The sequence below is a fragment of the Haematobia irritans genome, chromosome 4 (assembly GCF_050003625.1).
Source record: "Haematobia irritans isolate KBUSLIRL chromosome 4, ASM5000362v1, whole genome shotgun sequence".
Lineage (NCBI taxonomy): Eukaryota > Metazoa > Arthropoda > Insecta > Diptera > Muscidae > Haematobia > Haematobia irritans.
Genome location: NC_134400.1, coordinates 86,598,353 through 86,617,540, shown reverse-complemented (window position 1 = coordinate 86,617,540; position 19,188 = coordinate 86,598,353). Strand labels below are relative to the sequence as shown.

Here is a 19,188-nt window from a genome sequence, read left to right as displayed (position 1 = left end):
TTATAGGTCTAACCACTGCCGTGTATAGCCAATGTACAATTTTTGGTTTTAGTCCCCACTTTTTCCCTATTGCCTTTTTGCACGAGTATAAAGCTACCGTTGCTTTCCTCGCCCTTTCTTCAATATTAAGCTTAAAGTTCAGCTTCCTGTCCAAAATAACGCCAAGGTATTTTGCACACTCCCTAAAGGGAATTTCAATACCCCCTAAGGAAATGGGCCTAACCGTGGGAGTTTTGCGATCTTTGCAGTACATGACTAATTCTGTCTTTGCAGGATTTACCCCAAGACCATTGTCTTTCGCCCATTTCTCAGTCATCCGGAGGGCCCTCTGAATAATATCTCTACACATAAAAAGAATATCGTTGTGAGGCCAAATATTCCGTGTTAATAACATACGAATACGAATTTTGTATAGCATACACTGAAAAAATATTAATCTAATATGATATTTTAGGACACGCTCTTTACAAAATATTAAGAAAAATTTTTTTCAAAATAGTGAACATTTAATTAAGCGAAAGATTATAATCTCTAATCCCGTCTTTAGGCGGGCTTCATTAAATCAGCAAGCTTTTAGTAAAAAAACACCTTAAGACAACAAAAATGGATAAAATAAAAAGAAAACTTAGTTAAAACTATTCAGGAGGCTTTACAGCATATACTGAATTTTACCGTATAATTTTTTATACCCTCCACCATACACGGATGAAAAAGACTGTTTTTCATATGTTTGGCTATAAACATTATATGTTTGGAAAACAAATTTTTAAACACAATATTTTTGAATGCAAGCATATAATGTTCATAAACTAGCATAACATGTTTGGGACATATATGTTAATATGTTAGAACATATTATGTTTGGGACATAAAATGTTTGTAAATATAATATGCTTGGATGCAAACATATATTAATTTAGAAATAGCCTATAAACATATATGTGTTTAGTAGCTTGGAGCGCTATTTAACAGGGAGCGATATTGAATTAAGTTGGTGGTTGTTGCTTGTTATTACAAAACTAAAATTTTATTTTTCCTTGGGCAATTGATCAGCTACTTCTTTGATCCTTACAAACTGTGTGGTCCGCTGTTCGAATCCCCGTCCGGCAAAAGGTAAAATTAAAATAAAAAAATCATAAAATTGAATAATTTCTTCTACATTGTTTGTGTTACAGAAAAAGGTGCCAAGAACTAAAAAATCTCGTGGAAGTGAGAAAGATGTGAGGGAATATACAATTAGGCAGAAACAAAATTTTGAGCGTTCAGGTCGAAAACCTATGTTGTTAGCACCTATATTACCTGTTTATTTTCATAATTCATTATGATTGTAAATATATAAATAAATAAATAAAATTTTGAGCACAATATTGTTTGGGAGAATTATTTTTAAGCATATAATATTTTTGGGTGCAAAATGCTTCCAAACATATTATATGTTCACATAATAACATATTGTTTTTTGGAAGACAACATTATTGAATTTGGATGCAAAAATACAAAATGTTTGGAACTTAGACTACCCAAACATATATTGTTTAGACCAATATGCTTTCAAACATATTATATATTGGAAGAGATCAAACATATAAATGTTTGGGAAATACCCAAAAATGTATATGCTTGAAGCAAAATATGTTTGGGAGTATATGTTACAGAAGCGATTTTTTGTGGGGGTGTAGGATGGGGGTATATTAACTTTGTCATTCCGTTTGTAACACATCGAAATATTGCTCTAAGACCCCATAAAGTATATATATTCTGGGTCGTGGTGTAATTCTGAGTCGATCTGAGCATGTCCGTCCGTCCGTCTGTTGAAATCACGCTAACTTCCGAACGAAACAAGCTAGCGACTTGAAACTTGGCACAAGTAGTTGTTATTGATTTAGGTCGGATGATATTGCAAATGGGCCATATCGGTCCACTTTTACATATAGCTCCCATATAACGGACCCCAAAATTTGGCTTGCGAGGCCTCTAAGAGAAGCAATTTTCATCCGATCCGGCTGAAATTTGGTACATGGTGTTAGTATATGGTCTCTAACAACCATGCAAAAATTGGTCCACATCGGTCCATAACTATATATAGCCTCCATATAAACCGACCCCCAAATTTGGCTTGCCGATCCTCTAAGAGAAGCAGATTTCATCCGATCCGGATGAAATTTGGTACATGATGTTGGAATATGGTCTCTAACAACCATGCAAAAATTGGTCCACATCCGTCCATAACTATATATAGCCCCCATATAAACCGACCCCCAAATTTGGCTTGCCGATCCTCTAAGAGAAGCAGATTTCATCCGATCCAGCTGAAATTTTGTACATGGTCTCTAACAACCATGCAAAAATTGGTCCACATCGGTTCATAATTTTATATAGCCCCCATATAAACCAATCCCCCGATTTGGCTTGCGGAGCCTCTAAGAGAAGCAAATTTCATCCTATCCGGCTGAAATTTCGTACATGGTGTTAGTATATGGTCTCTTATGACCATGCGAAAATTGGTCCACATCGGTCCATATAAACCGATCACCAGATTTGACCTCAGGAGCCTCTTGGAAGACCAAAATTCATCTGATTCAGTTGCAAATGGGAACGTGGTGTTAATATATGGGCTCAAACACCAATGCAAAAATTGGTCGAGATGGGTTTGACGCCCACATAAACCGATCCCCAGATTTGACCTCCAGAGCCCCTTGGAAGAGCAAAATTCTTCCAATTCGGTTGAAATTTGGTACGTGATGTTAGTATATGGTATCCAACAACCATGCAGGAATTGGTTCCTATCAGTCCATAATTATATATAGCTCCCATATAAACCGATCCCCAGATTTGACCTCCGGTGCCTTTTGGAGAACCAAAATTCATCCGATCTGCTTGAAATTTGGTACGTGGTGGTAGTATATGATATTTAACAACCATGCCAAAAGTGGTCCATATCAGTCCATAATCATACATAGCCCCATATAAACCGATCCCCATATTTCAATTCTGGCTCTCTACGTACAAAAAGTCCATATCGATTCGTAATTATTTATAGACTTAACTATACATAACTTTTTAGTCTAATATATACCATGTATGGACTAAATCACAATTTAGAAAACGATGTTAAGAAGTATTAAAATACCACAACCCAGGTAATTCGAGTGTGGATGATAGTCTTTCGTAGAAGTTTCTACGCAATTCATGGTGGAGGGTACATAAGATTCGGCCTGGCCGAACTTACGGCCGTATATACTTGTTATTTTTTAAATAGACGAAATCCCCTTGAAGAAGTCAACAAGTATTGACGAAACGTTGGGATAAAAATGTAGAAAGGTTTTCTTCTTTTTTACATCAATGAATTTAGGTCCAATTAGCTAAATAAAACATAAAAGTGACCTCCAATCTATTTCACAAAAATTTAATCATAATACTCGCATGGAAACCCTTGTAACCGAAAAGGCATCAATAATTCTGCAAACTACAAATTATTTCGACTTCGATCTGCATAGTTAATACTGAGTACGCGTACCAACGGTGAGAACATATTTTGAATTATATCTCGAGAATTATTTTGTTCAATTAAATCAATTTGCCAAAGTACATTTTTTCCAATGTACCATCGATAAACAAAAATATATATTTGCACAGAACACCATAGGTATTAACAAATTTCAGCTGGTCACAACGAGGGCTGTGGAGTCGAGCCAAATTTGCTCGACTCCGACTCCAGCATTTCTTATTAACCTCGACTCCAACTCCGTAGTCGACTCCAAGTAGTGTACCTAAATCTTAAAATTTTAACAGTATTCCAATTGTAATTTTAAGGTTTAGTGTTCTAAAAATAACCCAATATAAGTATTCTATTTTACAATATGGGTTTATATGTCCAAAAGAACTCTAATTTTAATTTTTGATAGGACTCGACGACAAATCTCAGCATTTTAGGGATGTAATTTTAATTTCAGGCCAATAAATTAAAATACGACACAAGTCTATATAGAGACCACATAAAAATATGGGTAGATAACAACAATCTCCAGAATATGAATTTATAAACAAGTAAGGAAAGTCTAAAGTCGGGCGGGGCCGACTATATTATACCCTGCACCACTTTGTAGATCTAAATTTTCAATACCATATCACATCCGTCAAATGTGTTGAGGGCTATATAAAGGTTTGTCCCAAATACATACATTTAAATATCACTCTATCTGGACAGAATTTGATAGACTTCTACAAACTCTATAGACTCAAAATTTAAGTCGGTACTAGGGTGGAACACAATGTTAGTAAAAAAATATGGAAAACATTTAAATCTGAAGCAATTTTAAGGAAACTTCGCAAAAGTTCATTTATGATTTATAGCTCGATATATATGTATTAGAAGTTTAGGAAAATTAGAGCCATTTTTACAACTTTTCGACTAAGCAGTGGCGATTTTACAAGGAAAATGTTGGTATGTTGACCATTTTTGTCGAAATCAGAAAAACATATATATGGGAGCTATATCTAAATCTGCACCAATTTCAACCAAATTTGGCACGCATAGTTACAATGCTAATTCTACTCCCTGTGCAAAATTTCAACTAAATCGGAGTTCATATGTCATATGGGTGTAAATCGGGCGAAAGCTATATATGGGAGATATATCTAAATCTGAACCGATTTCAACCAAATTTGGCACGCATAGCTACAATGCTAATTCTACTCCCTGTGTAAAATTTCAACTAAATCGGAGTAAAAGATTGGCCACTGTGGTCATATGAGTGTAAATCGGGCGAACGATATATATGGGAGCTATATCTAAATCTGAACCGATTTCAATAAAATTTGGCTCACTTGACTACACTACTAATTATACTCCTAGTGCAAAAATTTGGCACACATAACTACAATGCTAATTCTACTCTCTGTGCAAAATTTCAACTAAATCGGAGCAAACAATTGGGCTCTGTGGTCATATATGTGTAAATCGGCCGAAAGCTATATATGGGAGCTATATATAAATCTGAACCGATTTCAACCAAATTTGGCACGCATAGCTCCAATCCTAATTCTACTCCCTGTGCAAAATTTCAATTAAATCGGAGTAAAAGATTGGCCACTGTGGTCATATGAGTATAAATCGGGCGAACGATATATATGGGAGCTATATCTAAATCTGAACCGATTTCAATAAAATTTGGCTCACTTGACTACACTACTAATTATACTCCTAGTGCAAAATTTCAACCAAATTGGGGTAAAACTCTGGCTTCTTGGACCGTATATCTATCTCCCATATCGGGAGATAGATATATATGGGAGCTATATCTAAATCTAAACCGATTTCAATAAAATTTGGCACACTTGACTATAGTACTAATTGTTCTTCTTGTGCAAAATTTTAAGCAAATTAGGGTAAAACTCTGGCTTCTGGGGCCATATAAATCCATATCGGGCGAAATATATATATGGGAGCTATATCTAAATCTGAACCGATTTCTTCCAAAATCAATAGGGATCTATTCTGAGCCAAAACACATACTTGTGCCAAATTTGAAGTCGATTGGGCTAAAACTGCGACCTAGACTTTGATTACCAAAATGTGTTCACGGACAGACGGACATCGCTATATCGACACAAGAGCCCACCCTGAGCATTTTTGCCAAAGATACCATGTGTCTATCTCGTCTCCTTCTGGGTGTTGCAAACATATGCACTAACTTATAATACCCTGTTCCACAGTGTGGCACAGAGTATAAAAACACAAAATTTCAAAAAATAATTAGGCTTGCAGAATTTTAAGAAGTAAAATCCTGGTATTGGTCTATATATGTTAGGCATTTTATAAAAAATAAATCTATATAAAAAAGAAAAATACACAAAAATCAAAATGTCGGACTAATCAGATAGAAACTGGGGTGGGATAATACACAGCTGAAAAGCTTTTTGGTGTTCGGTCGAAGCAGGAATCGAACCAACGACCATAATGGTAGTTTTGCCCTTGAGACTACCATTATTCAAGTACAACTACGAGGCCAATAGCCCATTGAATCGTCTTATAATTGAGTTTAACCATTGTTTTAATTTATTTTCACTCACTGATTCCATATCTTGTATAAAACGCGCTATCCTTATGGATTAGTTTTATGCTCTAATGGGTTGTCAACTATAACTATATCGTATTTCGTATTTTATTGTTCCTGTCTGTTCCTGCAATAACTCCCTATTATGCTCCTGTCCATTAACGTAATTTCCTGTGTTCGTTCCTGCTATCCTTATTCATGCTATCACTGTGTTCCTGATTCCTGCTATCACCATGTTCCTGCAATAACTCCCGTTCAAGCGATATTATTCTCTCCGATTTTATTTTCCATTTCCTTATACTACTGTGTTCCTGATTCTTCCTGGTTCCTGACTTGTAATTGCCTAAATTTCTTCCTTTCAACATACCTACTATGCTCCTACTATGCTTTGGCGTCATTTCCTGTATCCGTTCCTGCTGTCCTTATTCCTGCTATCACCATGTTCCTGATTCATCCTAGTTCCTGATTCTCTTAGTTCCTGACCCATAATTCTTCTATTGTCCCTACAATTTCTAAAATAGATTATATAGATATATTTTATTTTATTTTATTTTATTTTATTTTATTTTTAATTATTATAAGCGTCATACTTTTTATTTTACTGTAACCAGCTGCTAATTATGCTGTAAATAACCATTGCACCACGGTGGCTCGCAACCAACAGAAAACAACGTATAAATTAAAATTTGTTTCCTAGTATCAAGTACGCAAAACTCAAATTTAAAAGACATTTGTGTCTTAAGTTATCCTTGCTTCAATTATCCGTGTACAGACAAAATCTTTGGAACCGAAAAACTTTTTTTTCGGTATAAACTGAACTGTCAGCTGTCAGACGAACGGTTTAGAAATATAGCAATCTGAAGTTGGTTGCAATACATATCAGCCGCCCTGTAAACATAGTTAGATCTGATTTAAGATCTCGTCATGTATGGGATAATGCTTATTTCCTTTTCTTCTTAGATCTAAAAGGCAGTGGAAAATTTTATGAGTCCAAATAGGCACCAAAAATTGTGACAATAGTATCAGTTTTATTACTTCGATGGGAGTGTTCGAATTTAAACATTTCTTTTTGTTATGAAATCAACCAAAAACATGTGGTAAAACATTTTGTCCACTTGACGAAAGCACATTCTAAATTCTGTCCTCACCAAATCCAACCACCAATTCCTTAGACAGGACTCTGGGGATGGCTGAAACAAGCTTGGTTCGAGAAGGTCAAGAAAACCGCTTCACCAGCATTTGTGGTTAAATGACCCCCATTTAGCATCATTTTGTTGTAATTTTTGCGAGGGAGAGAGAAACAATGTTGCCAATGTAGCAATTTCCAAGTTTTCGCCCTTGAATCTAATGGTATTGGTGGTATAGTAGAAAGTCTTAATTTCATCATGCTGGGAATTTTGTGGCTGGTTATTCAGTGCATTCTCCATCGGAAACTCACTTTGGTTCGTTCCACAAAAACTGTCAAGTCCTTGGTGCCTGCTGCTGCTTCTACTTTTTATTAATCATTGCTAAAGCGGATTAAGGCAACCAAAAAAAAAAATACAAAGGCTAAGCAAACGCAACTACTACGACTCAACGATATACCATCAAAAGGAGCTATACCATGGATGGCCAGCCCTATTGGGATGTTTGGGCAACGAGTAGATTGGGGATTGGAGTGAAATGGATGGCTGACATTAGCTTCAAATTGAGTTAAAGGTCTTCTGATAAATTGACAAACATTTTGTTAGAAACGAAGAAGTCCAACAGGAGGATTTCGCATGAACTGTCAAATGAAGTTGATGCTTTCATTGTAGCACAGGGACTGGATTGAAATGATACCATTTTTACTTGAGCATCGAGTAAAGCATGTTCATCATATGCTTAGTCAATGATGCTAACTGAAAGATAGAAATTTCAATGACACATTTCTTCGATATTTAGACCGTACGAGTTTTCGTTTTCAATTCCATTATTCCAACCCAATTTTTTATATGTGATTTTAATTGCCCTAATTTACAATGTAAGGGATATCAGAAGGCAGATGGCAAAACTCCTATTACGACATCGATTTATTGAGAATTTAAAATGTCCGATGGAACATTCCAGAAAAAATAACTTCTAATTGCAGCACTAGAAAAATCATCGTAGTAAATGGACAATAATATCAATGTTTGATATTTGAAAGTAATGAAATAATAATATTTTTGAATTTTATTTATTTTATTTTTTAATTTAATTTTGACTATATAATAAGTTACTATATAAGTATAAAATTTCAATACATCTGATTTAAACTTTAAAATGTTTCAATTTGACTAAATTATTTAGTCGGTTGGCTGATATTCTTTTTCTTTTAGTTAAGAAACTTTCGAAAAAATTTCCATTCACAGTGGGGGGGGGGGTGTATAGGCATCTTTATTAACTTATATAAATAACTCATACGAAGACTTGTGTAACATTTTTCTTTAATTGATATCATTATGTTTCTATTTGAACAACATTGAGTGTCAAAGAAACCGGCTGGACGGCATCTACAAAAGGATGCCTTAAAGGAGTTTGGTGCGATGAATTTGTTGTCGCCGCCACAAGAATAACATACAAGTTATAAAACAACAGTATCAACAAACGAAAGCTCATTATCATGGTAAAGTATTCTTCGAATCCTTTTGACAACGACAGAATAATGACTTGGTAATGACTAAGCTGACAGCAAGGACTGTCGTATTTACACCCCACCCCCCATCCATTTTAAATTTATTCTGTAACCTTCCCCCCCCCTTTTTTTCCACTCCTTCAAAAGAGGTCTCGTTTAGTTCCCTTGATAAGACCTTATGTGTTTTATATTACATTTGGCATCGCAGAAACCAGTCAGAAGAAACAGAAACATGGCGAACCCAGATCGGAACAAGTATACGGCTTATCATGAAAACCAACAAGGCGACTTTTCGATTCTGAAGATTTTAAAAAGTCGACTTCTGTATCCTTTATACCATGACAAGTCTTCTAACATAATATGTTGATATGAATAAGGTTAGATTAGGTTAGGTTGAAAAGAGGATTGACGTTGCCCAATACTAAGCCAGTATTATGCTTGTTATGCGCTCTAATTTCTTATTTCTATTTCCCCAATCACCTTTTCGCCGATATAATTAACTATTTGCTTAATAAAGGCAGGATAATGACAAAGGTAGTGTTTCAAAGTCACATCATCCTCAAAATATGCCCCTCATCCACCATCCTATTCGGCACAGATGGGCTCTCAATTCTACACCCAATAAAAAAGTGAACCCTATATTTCACTAAAGCCGATTTAATTTTATTTTAGTTCATAGAATTATTACGTTTCAAGAAAGATTCCATGACTTTAATAATTTTTTGCGTATGTTAGTTATTTATTAATTGTTTATTTTAATCGTACAGTAAATGTATGATAACAAGTATATAAAGCACTAAGTTCGGCCGGGCCGAATCTTAAATACCCACCACCATGAACCAAATATTAGGGTTTCCTTTGAAATTTCAGGAGGGCTTGAGGACTTGAGGACACTTCCCGAAGATAAATTTAAAGATTTCACCTATGAGGACTATATCAGATTCTGGATTTATAATGTTAGACGAATCATTAATATCTCTTGTAAGTGTGCAAGAAAATTATAAAATAACGTCTTGATTTGAAATCTTAAATCTGTAGAAGTAAAATCTGGAAATTTTACATTGAGTTTCAAGCAATTTTCATGATCAGTGCGCCTTCTACACCCTCAAGAAGTGAAGTCGGTCTATATGGAGGCATTACCAAATCAACCGATAAAAACTTAATCCGATACACGCTTTTGTGAGCCTAAAATACCAGAATATTTACAATTTCAGGCAAATCAGATAAAAACTACGGTTTCTAGAAACCCAAGGAGTTAAATCGGGAGATCGTTCTTATGGGGGCTATACTAAAATATGGACCGATACTCACCGTTTTCGGCACACCTCTTTATGACCCGAAATTACATCTAGATTTCCAATTTCAAGCAAATGGGATAAAAACTTCGGATTCTAGAAGCCCAAGAAGTAAAATCGGGAAATCGATACTCACCATTTTCGGCACACCTCTTTATGGTCCTCAAATACCTCTAGATTTCCACTTTCAGACAAATTGGATAAAAACTAAGGTTTCTATAAGCCCAAGACCCCAAATCGGGAGGTCGTTTTATATGGGGACCATACCAAAACATGGACCGATACTCACAATTTTTGGCACACGTATTTGTGGTCCTACAATACCTCTAGATTTCCAATTTCAGGTATATTGAATAAAAACTGCGGTTTCTATAAGCCCAAGAAGTAAAATCGGAAGATCGGTCTATATGGGGGCTATACCAAAATATGGACCGATACTCACAATTTTTGGCACACGTATTTGTGGTCCTACAATACCTCTAGATTTCCAATTTCAGGCAAATAGGATAAAAACTTCGGATTCTAGAAGCCCAAGATATAAAATCGGGAGATCGGTCTATATGGGGGCTATACCCAAATATGGACCGATACTCACCATTTTTGGCACACCTCTTTATGGTCATAAAAGACCTCTAGATTTCAGGCAAAGTGGAAAAAAACTACGATTTCTATAAGCCCAAGACCCCAAATCGGGAGGTCGGTTTATATGGGGACTATATCAGAACCTGGACCGATATAGCCCATCTTCGAACTTGACTTGCCTGCAGACAAAATACAAGTTTGTGCAAAATTTCAGCACGATTGCTTCATTATTGAAGACTGTAGCGTGATTACAACAGACAGACAGCCAGACAGACAGACGGACATCGTTATATCGTCTTAGAATTTCTCCCTGATCAAGAATATATATACTTTATATAGTCGGAAATCGATATTTCGATGTGTTACAAACGGAATGACAAACTTATTATACCCCCGTCACCATTCTATGGTGGTGGGTATAAAAAGAGAAAAGAAGCATTGGCTGCTATGGCCTTCAGCTATGCGTACACTGAAAAAAGAGTGAACCCACCAGGAAAAAAACATTTACTTATTTTTAGAAATTTTTTAATATTTTTAGAAAATATTAACTAAACAGTATTACAAACCCTGACATCGCGCCGATATCATAAAAATAAGTAAATATTTTTCGACAAATTCAAGAAAATTTACATATTAGACATAATTAATTTTTTTTCACTTGTAAAAGAAAATTTTGTAGTTTCAAGGGAAAATTTGGAATTCAAAATTGCAAGAATATCTTTAGTGACATACGAAGTTCATGATGGGCACATTTGTAATAAAATTTACAAATTTAAAGAAATAATGAACTGTTTTGTGAGAAGTACGAATTTAGTAAAACTTTTTACTTCATTTGTGTATAATTTTTTCCCGTTTTTTTTTAGTACGCAAAAAATTATTAGAGTAAACTTTCTCCATACATAATAATTCCATGAACTAAAATAAAGTTAAATTGGCTTTAGTGAAATAGAGAGTTCACTTTTTTTGAGTGTTTTTGTTTTAATCTCATCTTAAAACTATTGCGTTGACTAAACTACAAGAGTAGCTTAACCAACAGAGCAAAAGAATGTTTGTCCAATTTATTTGGTCAAAGCCCTATAGACTGCAAGATGGTTGGATGGACGCACGTTTCGGAATTACCACATCCTCTATTTGCAGCAAAACTATCAACCAATTATCAGAATAAATTCGGGTAGTTCACTAAACCCAAAGTAAACCACACTTGAACCTTTCTACAAAAAGGTTTATGATAGTCGGCTTTTACGGAAATAAATCTTTAATAAGTGAAAAATAATAATTTTGTCTAATAAATTTTCATGAATTATTCGAAAATTATTTACTTATATTTGTGAAATCGGCATGAGATCTGCGCCTCTAATACAGAGTAGTTCAAATTTTCTAAAATTAACTAAAATTTTCTTTCCTGGTTGGTTCACTGTGTTTTCAGTGTAGGTGTCACGGTTCTCCTGACTGTAGTTTTGTGCTCATCGCCAGTTCCTTTGCAGGTACGTTTCCTTTTATACCGGTATGTGCCACACCCATATTCGTTGATCATGCTTATGCATTCCAATACGGTTCGCAATCGAACCGTAATGTCTACTATTGCCTAATACGAGGACAGTTCGGAAACTTCTTAGCCTAGCACAAAAAGCGCGGTATAAACAGAAAAAAGTTAAGTGTTTTGGAAACTTCCATCTCTGTTATGAACACATGTTAAATTTTGTTTCGATCTGGCAACTCCTTCATATAGAGACAGGTGTTCAAAACAGACGCATCCGCAATATTTTTACAATGGAAAAATTAGGAATTGGTGCTGTCATTAAATATTTACATAAAAAAAAGTTTTATCGGGACAAGAAATTCATAATCATATGCAACAGTAAAAAATTGGGTTACTGAATTTAAACGTGGTCGTACAAGCACTGAAGATGAACCACGTAGTGGACGTCCAAAAACAGCACCAACAACAGAAATTGTAGCCAAAGTGCATGATATGGAATTAAATGATCGACGAATAAAAGTGCGTGAAATTTCTAATATCATGGGCATCTCAAATGATAGAGTCCATTTAATTTTGCATGAAGAACTACAGATGAAAAAGCTTTCTTCAAGATGGGTGTCGCATTTGTTAACAGTCGATCAAAAACGCCTAAGAATGAACATTTCTCAAGCTTGTATGGATCGTTCTAAGCGAAATAAGATGGATTTTAAGCGTCGTTTCATAACTGCTGATGAGACATGGTTCCACCACTATACTCCAGAGACAAAATAACAATCCAAACAATGGACTGAAGCTGGAGAAAGTGCCCCAAAGAAGGCAAAAACAATTCAATCGGCTGGTAAGGTTATGGCAACGGTTTTTTGGGACTTCAAATGTATTTTATTGATTGACTATGTGCAAAAGGGTAAAACAATAAATTCAGAGTACTATTGCAATCTTTTGGACCAATTAAATGTACAAATTCGAGAAAAACGTCTTGGCTTACACGAAAATAATTTTTCATCGAGACAATGTACCAGCGCACAAGACTGTTTTAACGGCTAAGAAGTTTCCGAACCGCCCTCGTACGTCTCTCATTAGAAAATAAACTATTTTATAGCCACAATTGCCCAAAGTTGCCCACAGACAACATTCTCTACCGCCTAAACGAATGGGCGTGGCGAGCCAAAATTTTGGCTAGACGCTTCTTATATGACTTCATTAAAAGTATAAAAATAATAATAAATAAAAAATTAGCAATACCTGTAAAAATTTCGGGTCGAATGGGTTAAAGATAAAAAGCCTAAGATTTTGTTTAGGATTTTGCTGTTTCGATTACATTTTTTTTAATTAACTGGATTTTTCAAGTGACCCTTATTCGTACGTGATATATCGCAAACAAATACTGAAAATGCGATAAATGTAATCTGTGTCGTAATTTATCTGTAGTTTCTATATTTTGAGCTAGATAGTTCCCTAATAATTTGCTTTTAAAAAAGTCGCTAGCTCTTAATATTAAAATCTTTAAGGGAAAGTCAAAATTTGTGGGTACAAGTAAACTTCTTTTGAGCGCGATGTGTAAAGAATTCCCTTTGTAACCGAACAGACTCACTAGTCATTTTGTAGCCATAAATGTTAAGAGTTTTCGGAGAAATAATGAAAAGTGTAAAAACAAATGGGAAAAATTGGCTGTTTAAATTCATTTCATTTATTTTGTTTTGCGATCACACACAAAAAATTGCTTGCAATGTGAGACGCATTTTTTATTATTTTTCCTATCAATTCCATCCTATAAATAATCAGAAGACTTTTGCGGATCACTGTACAGATCCACAGAGCAAATATAGTAATTCCTCGATTTACGTCGTCACGGTTTACGTTGCACAGTGGGTTAGAGTAGCATGTTTTCTTGGATCAAATCAGAGAAGCTATGTTAGGATAATTTTTCTTTATTTTTCAGTTAATACCATTCAAATAAGCTAAAAAAATGTTTTCTAAGTATATTTGAGTATAATTTTATTAAGTAATCCCAAATATCAGTGTAGGTATATAGTGCAAGGAGTACAGTATGAGAACTTAAACATTGCATTTTATACATCTTAAAGTTAATCATCCACATCCACATCATCATCATTATCATCATCATTATCATTATCATTATTATCATCATCCGCAGCATCAGCAACTTCAACATCACTGAAATAGTTCTTGTTCGGAGCTGCAGGTACAATTAAATCAATTGCCTCCTCTGGCAATCACTATTTGTCAAAACAAAGATTATTATTAAAATAAACAAAAACAAAATATTATTGTAACAAAGAATATTATTAAAAGAAACAAAAGTAACAACATTAATATACGGAAAAGAAGAGCACAAATAAATAGAAAAAATAACATGAAATACAATTAAACACAACAACAGCACCAGTCGCGATATCAATAGGGCTGTTTTCTTTTAGCGCTGGATATGCTAAGCCGTTAAGGACTAAAATAAAGAGTACTCGTTTATCCAGGACATCTCCAAAAATATGCAAATCTGTCATCAGCTGTTTAAAAACAACCATAGAAAAGAAGTGAAATCTTGCATTTTTAATGTATGAAATGCTTCAATTAGTAATAAACATTTACTGCTGCGATTATTCATGACACTGTATCACTTTGAATTTCATGTTTTTCGATAAAATAGTCACAATAAATTGCTATTGTGAATCGAAGAAACGTCACTTTATCCAAATACAATCTGGCAACATAGAACACCAATGCAACGATGTTCTGGATAGCCCATACAAATGTTACATCCATTGCAAAAAGAAAACAGCCCTAATGTGATTTTTAGCTAATTTGACTGCTGCAACACTTGTTTAATCAATGCATGGCTTCTAAAAAGCACAAAAGGGCAGCGTAAAATTTTGCAATATAACACAGATTTATGTCCTCTTTAATATAAACTACAAATTATCGGGCCTGTTCTGGTTTTCACATATTGTCGCGTAATTGAAGTGATTTGAAAACGCGCGTATTAGATTTGCGTGTTCGCACATTCGCGAGTTTTACAATTAAATTCAAATTAAAAAAATGGCAACACAAAACTGTTTGCAACAGATGATAGGCAACAGCTGATTTTACATTTCACAAAATTATTTTTCTGAATTCATTGTTTAAAATACATTTATGTCCTTCATTCACGCATTTGCTTGTGAAGAAATAAAACGAAGACGCAAAATTCATGCAATTCGTAAAAATCGCAACTTAAGAAGTTCAAATAATATGATGGGATTACTAGAACCGCAGTAAGTAAATCAGGCTTCCTTTCGATTTCAATAGATACAATTATATTTATTTTATTTGTAGGTTTATTGAGTCGTTTAGAATTGACAAAGATACTTTTCGAATGGTAGCAGACACGATTGCACCACACTTAAACTCTAGTATACATCCCAACATACAACTAGGAGCCGTGCTTCGATTCTTAGCAACCGGATCATACCAATTGGCCATCGCAAAAGACCACCAGATTAGCATTGGCAGAAGCACATTTTCTAAAATCCTACACAATGTTATAGGTCTTTTGGAGTACCACTATTGCAGTGATTACATAAAATTGCAAATGACAGATGAAGAAGTAACAAGATCCAAGGAATACTTCTACTCTCAATATCGACTTCCTAGTGTAATTGCATGTGTTGATGGAACGCATGTAAAAATTGTTAAGCCCCAAAAGGACGAGTCTACTTTTTTGAATCGAAAGGGCTATTTTAGTTTAAATGCGATGGTGGTTAGTACTTTATGGAATTTATCTGACAGGGTAAAAAATCTAATATATTTTTATAGGTTTGCAACTATAATTTAGAAATACTGGCGATTGATGCCACTCATCCTGGAGCATGCCATGATGCATTTATTTGGAAATACAGCGACGCTAGAAATTATTTATCAAGAATTCAAAATTGTTTTGTTTTGGCAGATTCTGCCTATACTTTGGAACCATTTGTCTTGACGCCCTACAGAGGAGCACAGTATGGTACAATGCAACATATATTTAATAAAAAACATGCAGAAGTGCGTAATATTGTCGAGCGCACTATAGGTGTTTTGAAGAGCAGATTTAGATGCTTGCAGTCTACTCTTCATTATGACCCAAAATTCGTATGCAGTTTAATAAACGTGTGTTGTGCTTTTCACAATATTTGTCGAAGGCTTAACACGATTCCGCAAGACCTCTTTGATAACGAAACAGTGCCTATTATTTTGCCTTATTTTGAAAACGAAGAAGAAAGTTCCACAGAAGAAGAAGGTTTAATAGCTTCTACTATAAGAAATCGCATTGCCCAAAGCTTGGTTTAAATGTAAGAATGCAGTATTATGTATAGGTGGGTATCAAGTTCGAGTTTAGCCGCTGAAATCGAAAATAAATTTGTAAAAGCAGAATAAAATTATAACTTTTTTGAGTTATTTAAGAAAAATAACCGTGACAAAATAGCAATTTTAGCGGCTAAACTCGAACTTAATACTCACCTTATAACGAAAATATAATTCCATTTATTAATAAAATAAAGATTCAATTTTGTCGAACATATTGTCATTTATTTAAATATACATAGAGATCACTTTTTTATACTAAAAGAAAGTAAAAGAAAGTACAATTGTTTTAAGATTTTTTTTCCATAAGTAATTCATAACAAGGCTCCATACAAACAAAAACAAATAAAAAAAACATAACCTAAGCTAATTGCAGCTTTCATGGAAACTCTTTTTAAACTCAAATTCAGGTTCACAAATCATTTAAAAATCTTAATGATTTTTTTATCTATTCAACACATAACTTTCACGAGATCAATTTCATTAATTATTTATGCGATTAATTTCCAAATTTGTTTTGCAGTATATTTTTTATGTCCCTAAAAATGTCATTTTGCTCACGTAAAACCAAATGAACTTCGCCGAGAGTATCGACAACTCTTTCCATCATTTCATTTTGAGCAGTACATAGATCTTCCAACTCTACAGAAGGCTGAGATCGACGGCTACGCTTTGGCTTGTATTCTGGACTTCTGATGGAAGCATTTTCGTCACTTTCAAAATGCAATTGTTTTTTTACCGCCTTCTGAGAGTCGGGAGACGTCTCGCAAACATTATCTTCAAACACACCATAGGATTTGGTGCCTTCTACACCATCAATCATTTTATATAAACCGCACAATTGGGCTATTCGGTCTTCCACAGGTGACACGGCAAGTTGTGAGTACGGTCCACCACCAGTAGCAGAAGTTTCGCGTTTGTTATGCGCCAACTTCTTTCGAATGTTTACTTTCCAATCAGACCACACCTATTCAAATGAAGTCTTAATCGTATATGTTTTATACAATTATTATTGTTAAATAAAACTTACTTTCTTCCAACTATTTACATCTTTTACTGGTGGCCCAGCACTATTTAAAGACGCTGTTAGTCTTGCCCATTTCTCATCAGCGTGTAGGCGATCTCCTTTCATAAAGCCTTTAGCGATGTTCGGATTTTCATCCATAAACTGGAGAAATATGTCCTCCTGCTGTAAGTTTTTGTGTTTTCGTCTAAAATAAAAAAATTGAATTAAAAATGAAAAATTAGTCTTATAAAAATACTTACGTCGAACCTGCTGCCATTTTTGTTGTTTCTGAAATTCTCAGAGTTGTCAATTATTTACAAATTAGTTTACAGGGTTACCAATCTTTTCCATACTTACGCCAATTACCCGAGTAGTGTCACTCTAAAATTACGGACTGTTTGAAAATGATTAGTTTTACGAAAAATAAGTTTCGGATGTGGGTTTTATTGTTATAAATATAATCTTAACTGTATTTTCCAATATACCACTTATTATATTAAACATATTTTGTTGTTTTTACATAGAAAAAAGCACTACAATTCTGAATTCGCAACCTCAAGTACAACCGATTTGAATTCGGCAAAATTTTGCGAATTCGAATGACCAGAACACGCCAAAAAAGCCAATTCGCAAAAATTTTGCGTATGTGAAAACCAGAACAGGCCCGTATGACACGAATGTGGACGAATAAGAGCGTTGCCAGAATTGTTTCACCAAAAACCGCTAGATTTGCCCAAAAAATAGCTAAAAAATGCTAAAAAATAGCTAGAAAAAAAGCTAAATTTTTTTGTATCAAAAGTCACATTTTTGATTGAAATTTAACAAACTTAAAGGCTTTATTTCACTTACAATGCATATTATTTTCATTTTAATTCCACTTCTGTGAGACTGTAACAATATCTAAGGCATATTAGCTCTGTTTGCGTATTCGATACATTTTGATTACTATCACAAATTTTTTACTGGAAGTCCTTCGTTTTGTGGGAGCTAGCTTCCCAACACCTCTATTTTATTTACTTGTTATTTGAAAATATTAAATGATCTAAGCATGCTTTGGATTTGGTAAAAAATGATTTGTCATTTTTTTAAATAAAATTTTAGTTTGGTTTTGAAATTGTGAAAAATTCGAAATACATTACTTTTATTTAAATTGTAGAAAATACCTATAGTTTACATTTCCCAGTAAAAACATTTTCCTTTTCTACATGAGCTATCAAAGTGCTTTAAAAACGTGCTAACGCCAACTTAAATTTCCAAACTCAGACTCGACTTCAAGTAGAAATTATTGTATATATACGTTTTTAAAATAAAGTGTTGAAAAACATCTTCTATTTTTGAACGCTATTTTGGTTTGTGGTTAAGATGCAAAAACTCCTCACAATTAAAGACTATTTCATAAATTCTTCCTTCTTTCATGAAAACATACCCATTTTTAAGTTGAATCACTTAATTATAAGGACAAAACGACTTTATCGTCTTTTGGACAAGGAAAACAGTTTATATAAAAGAAATTCACAAATGCTATTATAACCAAAATTCGCGTTCGTATTTTAAGGAGACGACAATATTTTTTCAGTGCACAAAGCTATTCACATCTACTATTTTAATTTAGTAATATCGTAATAACTTTAGAATATTATAATAACATAAAAAGGATAAACGAGTCAAATGATAATATTCCCAATAATTTACTGACAATTTATCTAACAAATTTGTATGGTAATAGTAGATTTAAAGTTTACGATAACCTTTATGTAAAATAAAAATAAAAAAAATAAAAAAACTTTACAACAAGG

The 19,188-nt window shown here is 34.1% G+C and overlaps 2 protein-coding genes across 3 annotated transcripts in view; both read right to left on the bottom strand.

Annotated features, from left to right (window-relative positions):
• sfl (N-deacetylase and N-sulfotransferase sfl) overlaps nt 1-19,188 on the bottom strand; it is a 554,720-nt gene that overhangs the window by 452,495 nt on the left and 83,037 nt on the right. The gene's annotated exons all lie outside the window — the stretch shown is intronic.
• LOC142234753 (uncharacterized) lies at nt 16,813-17,781 on the bottom strand. The gene is made up of 3 exons (XM_075305927.1): nt 17,653-17,781; nt 17,417-17,597; nt 16,813-17,353 (listed from the first exon to the last, which is right to left on the bottom strand). The coding sequence occupies exons 1-3, from the start codon at nt 17,667-17,669 to the stop codon at nt 16,886-16,888; spliced, it is 666 nt and encodes a 221-aa protein (XP_075162042.1). The 5' UTR covers nt 17,670-17,781; the 3' UTR covers nt 16,813-16,885.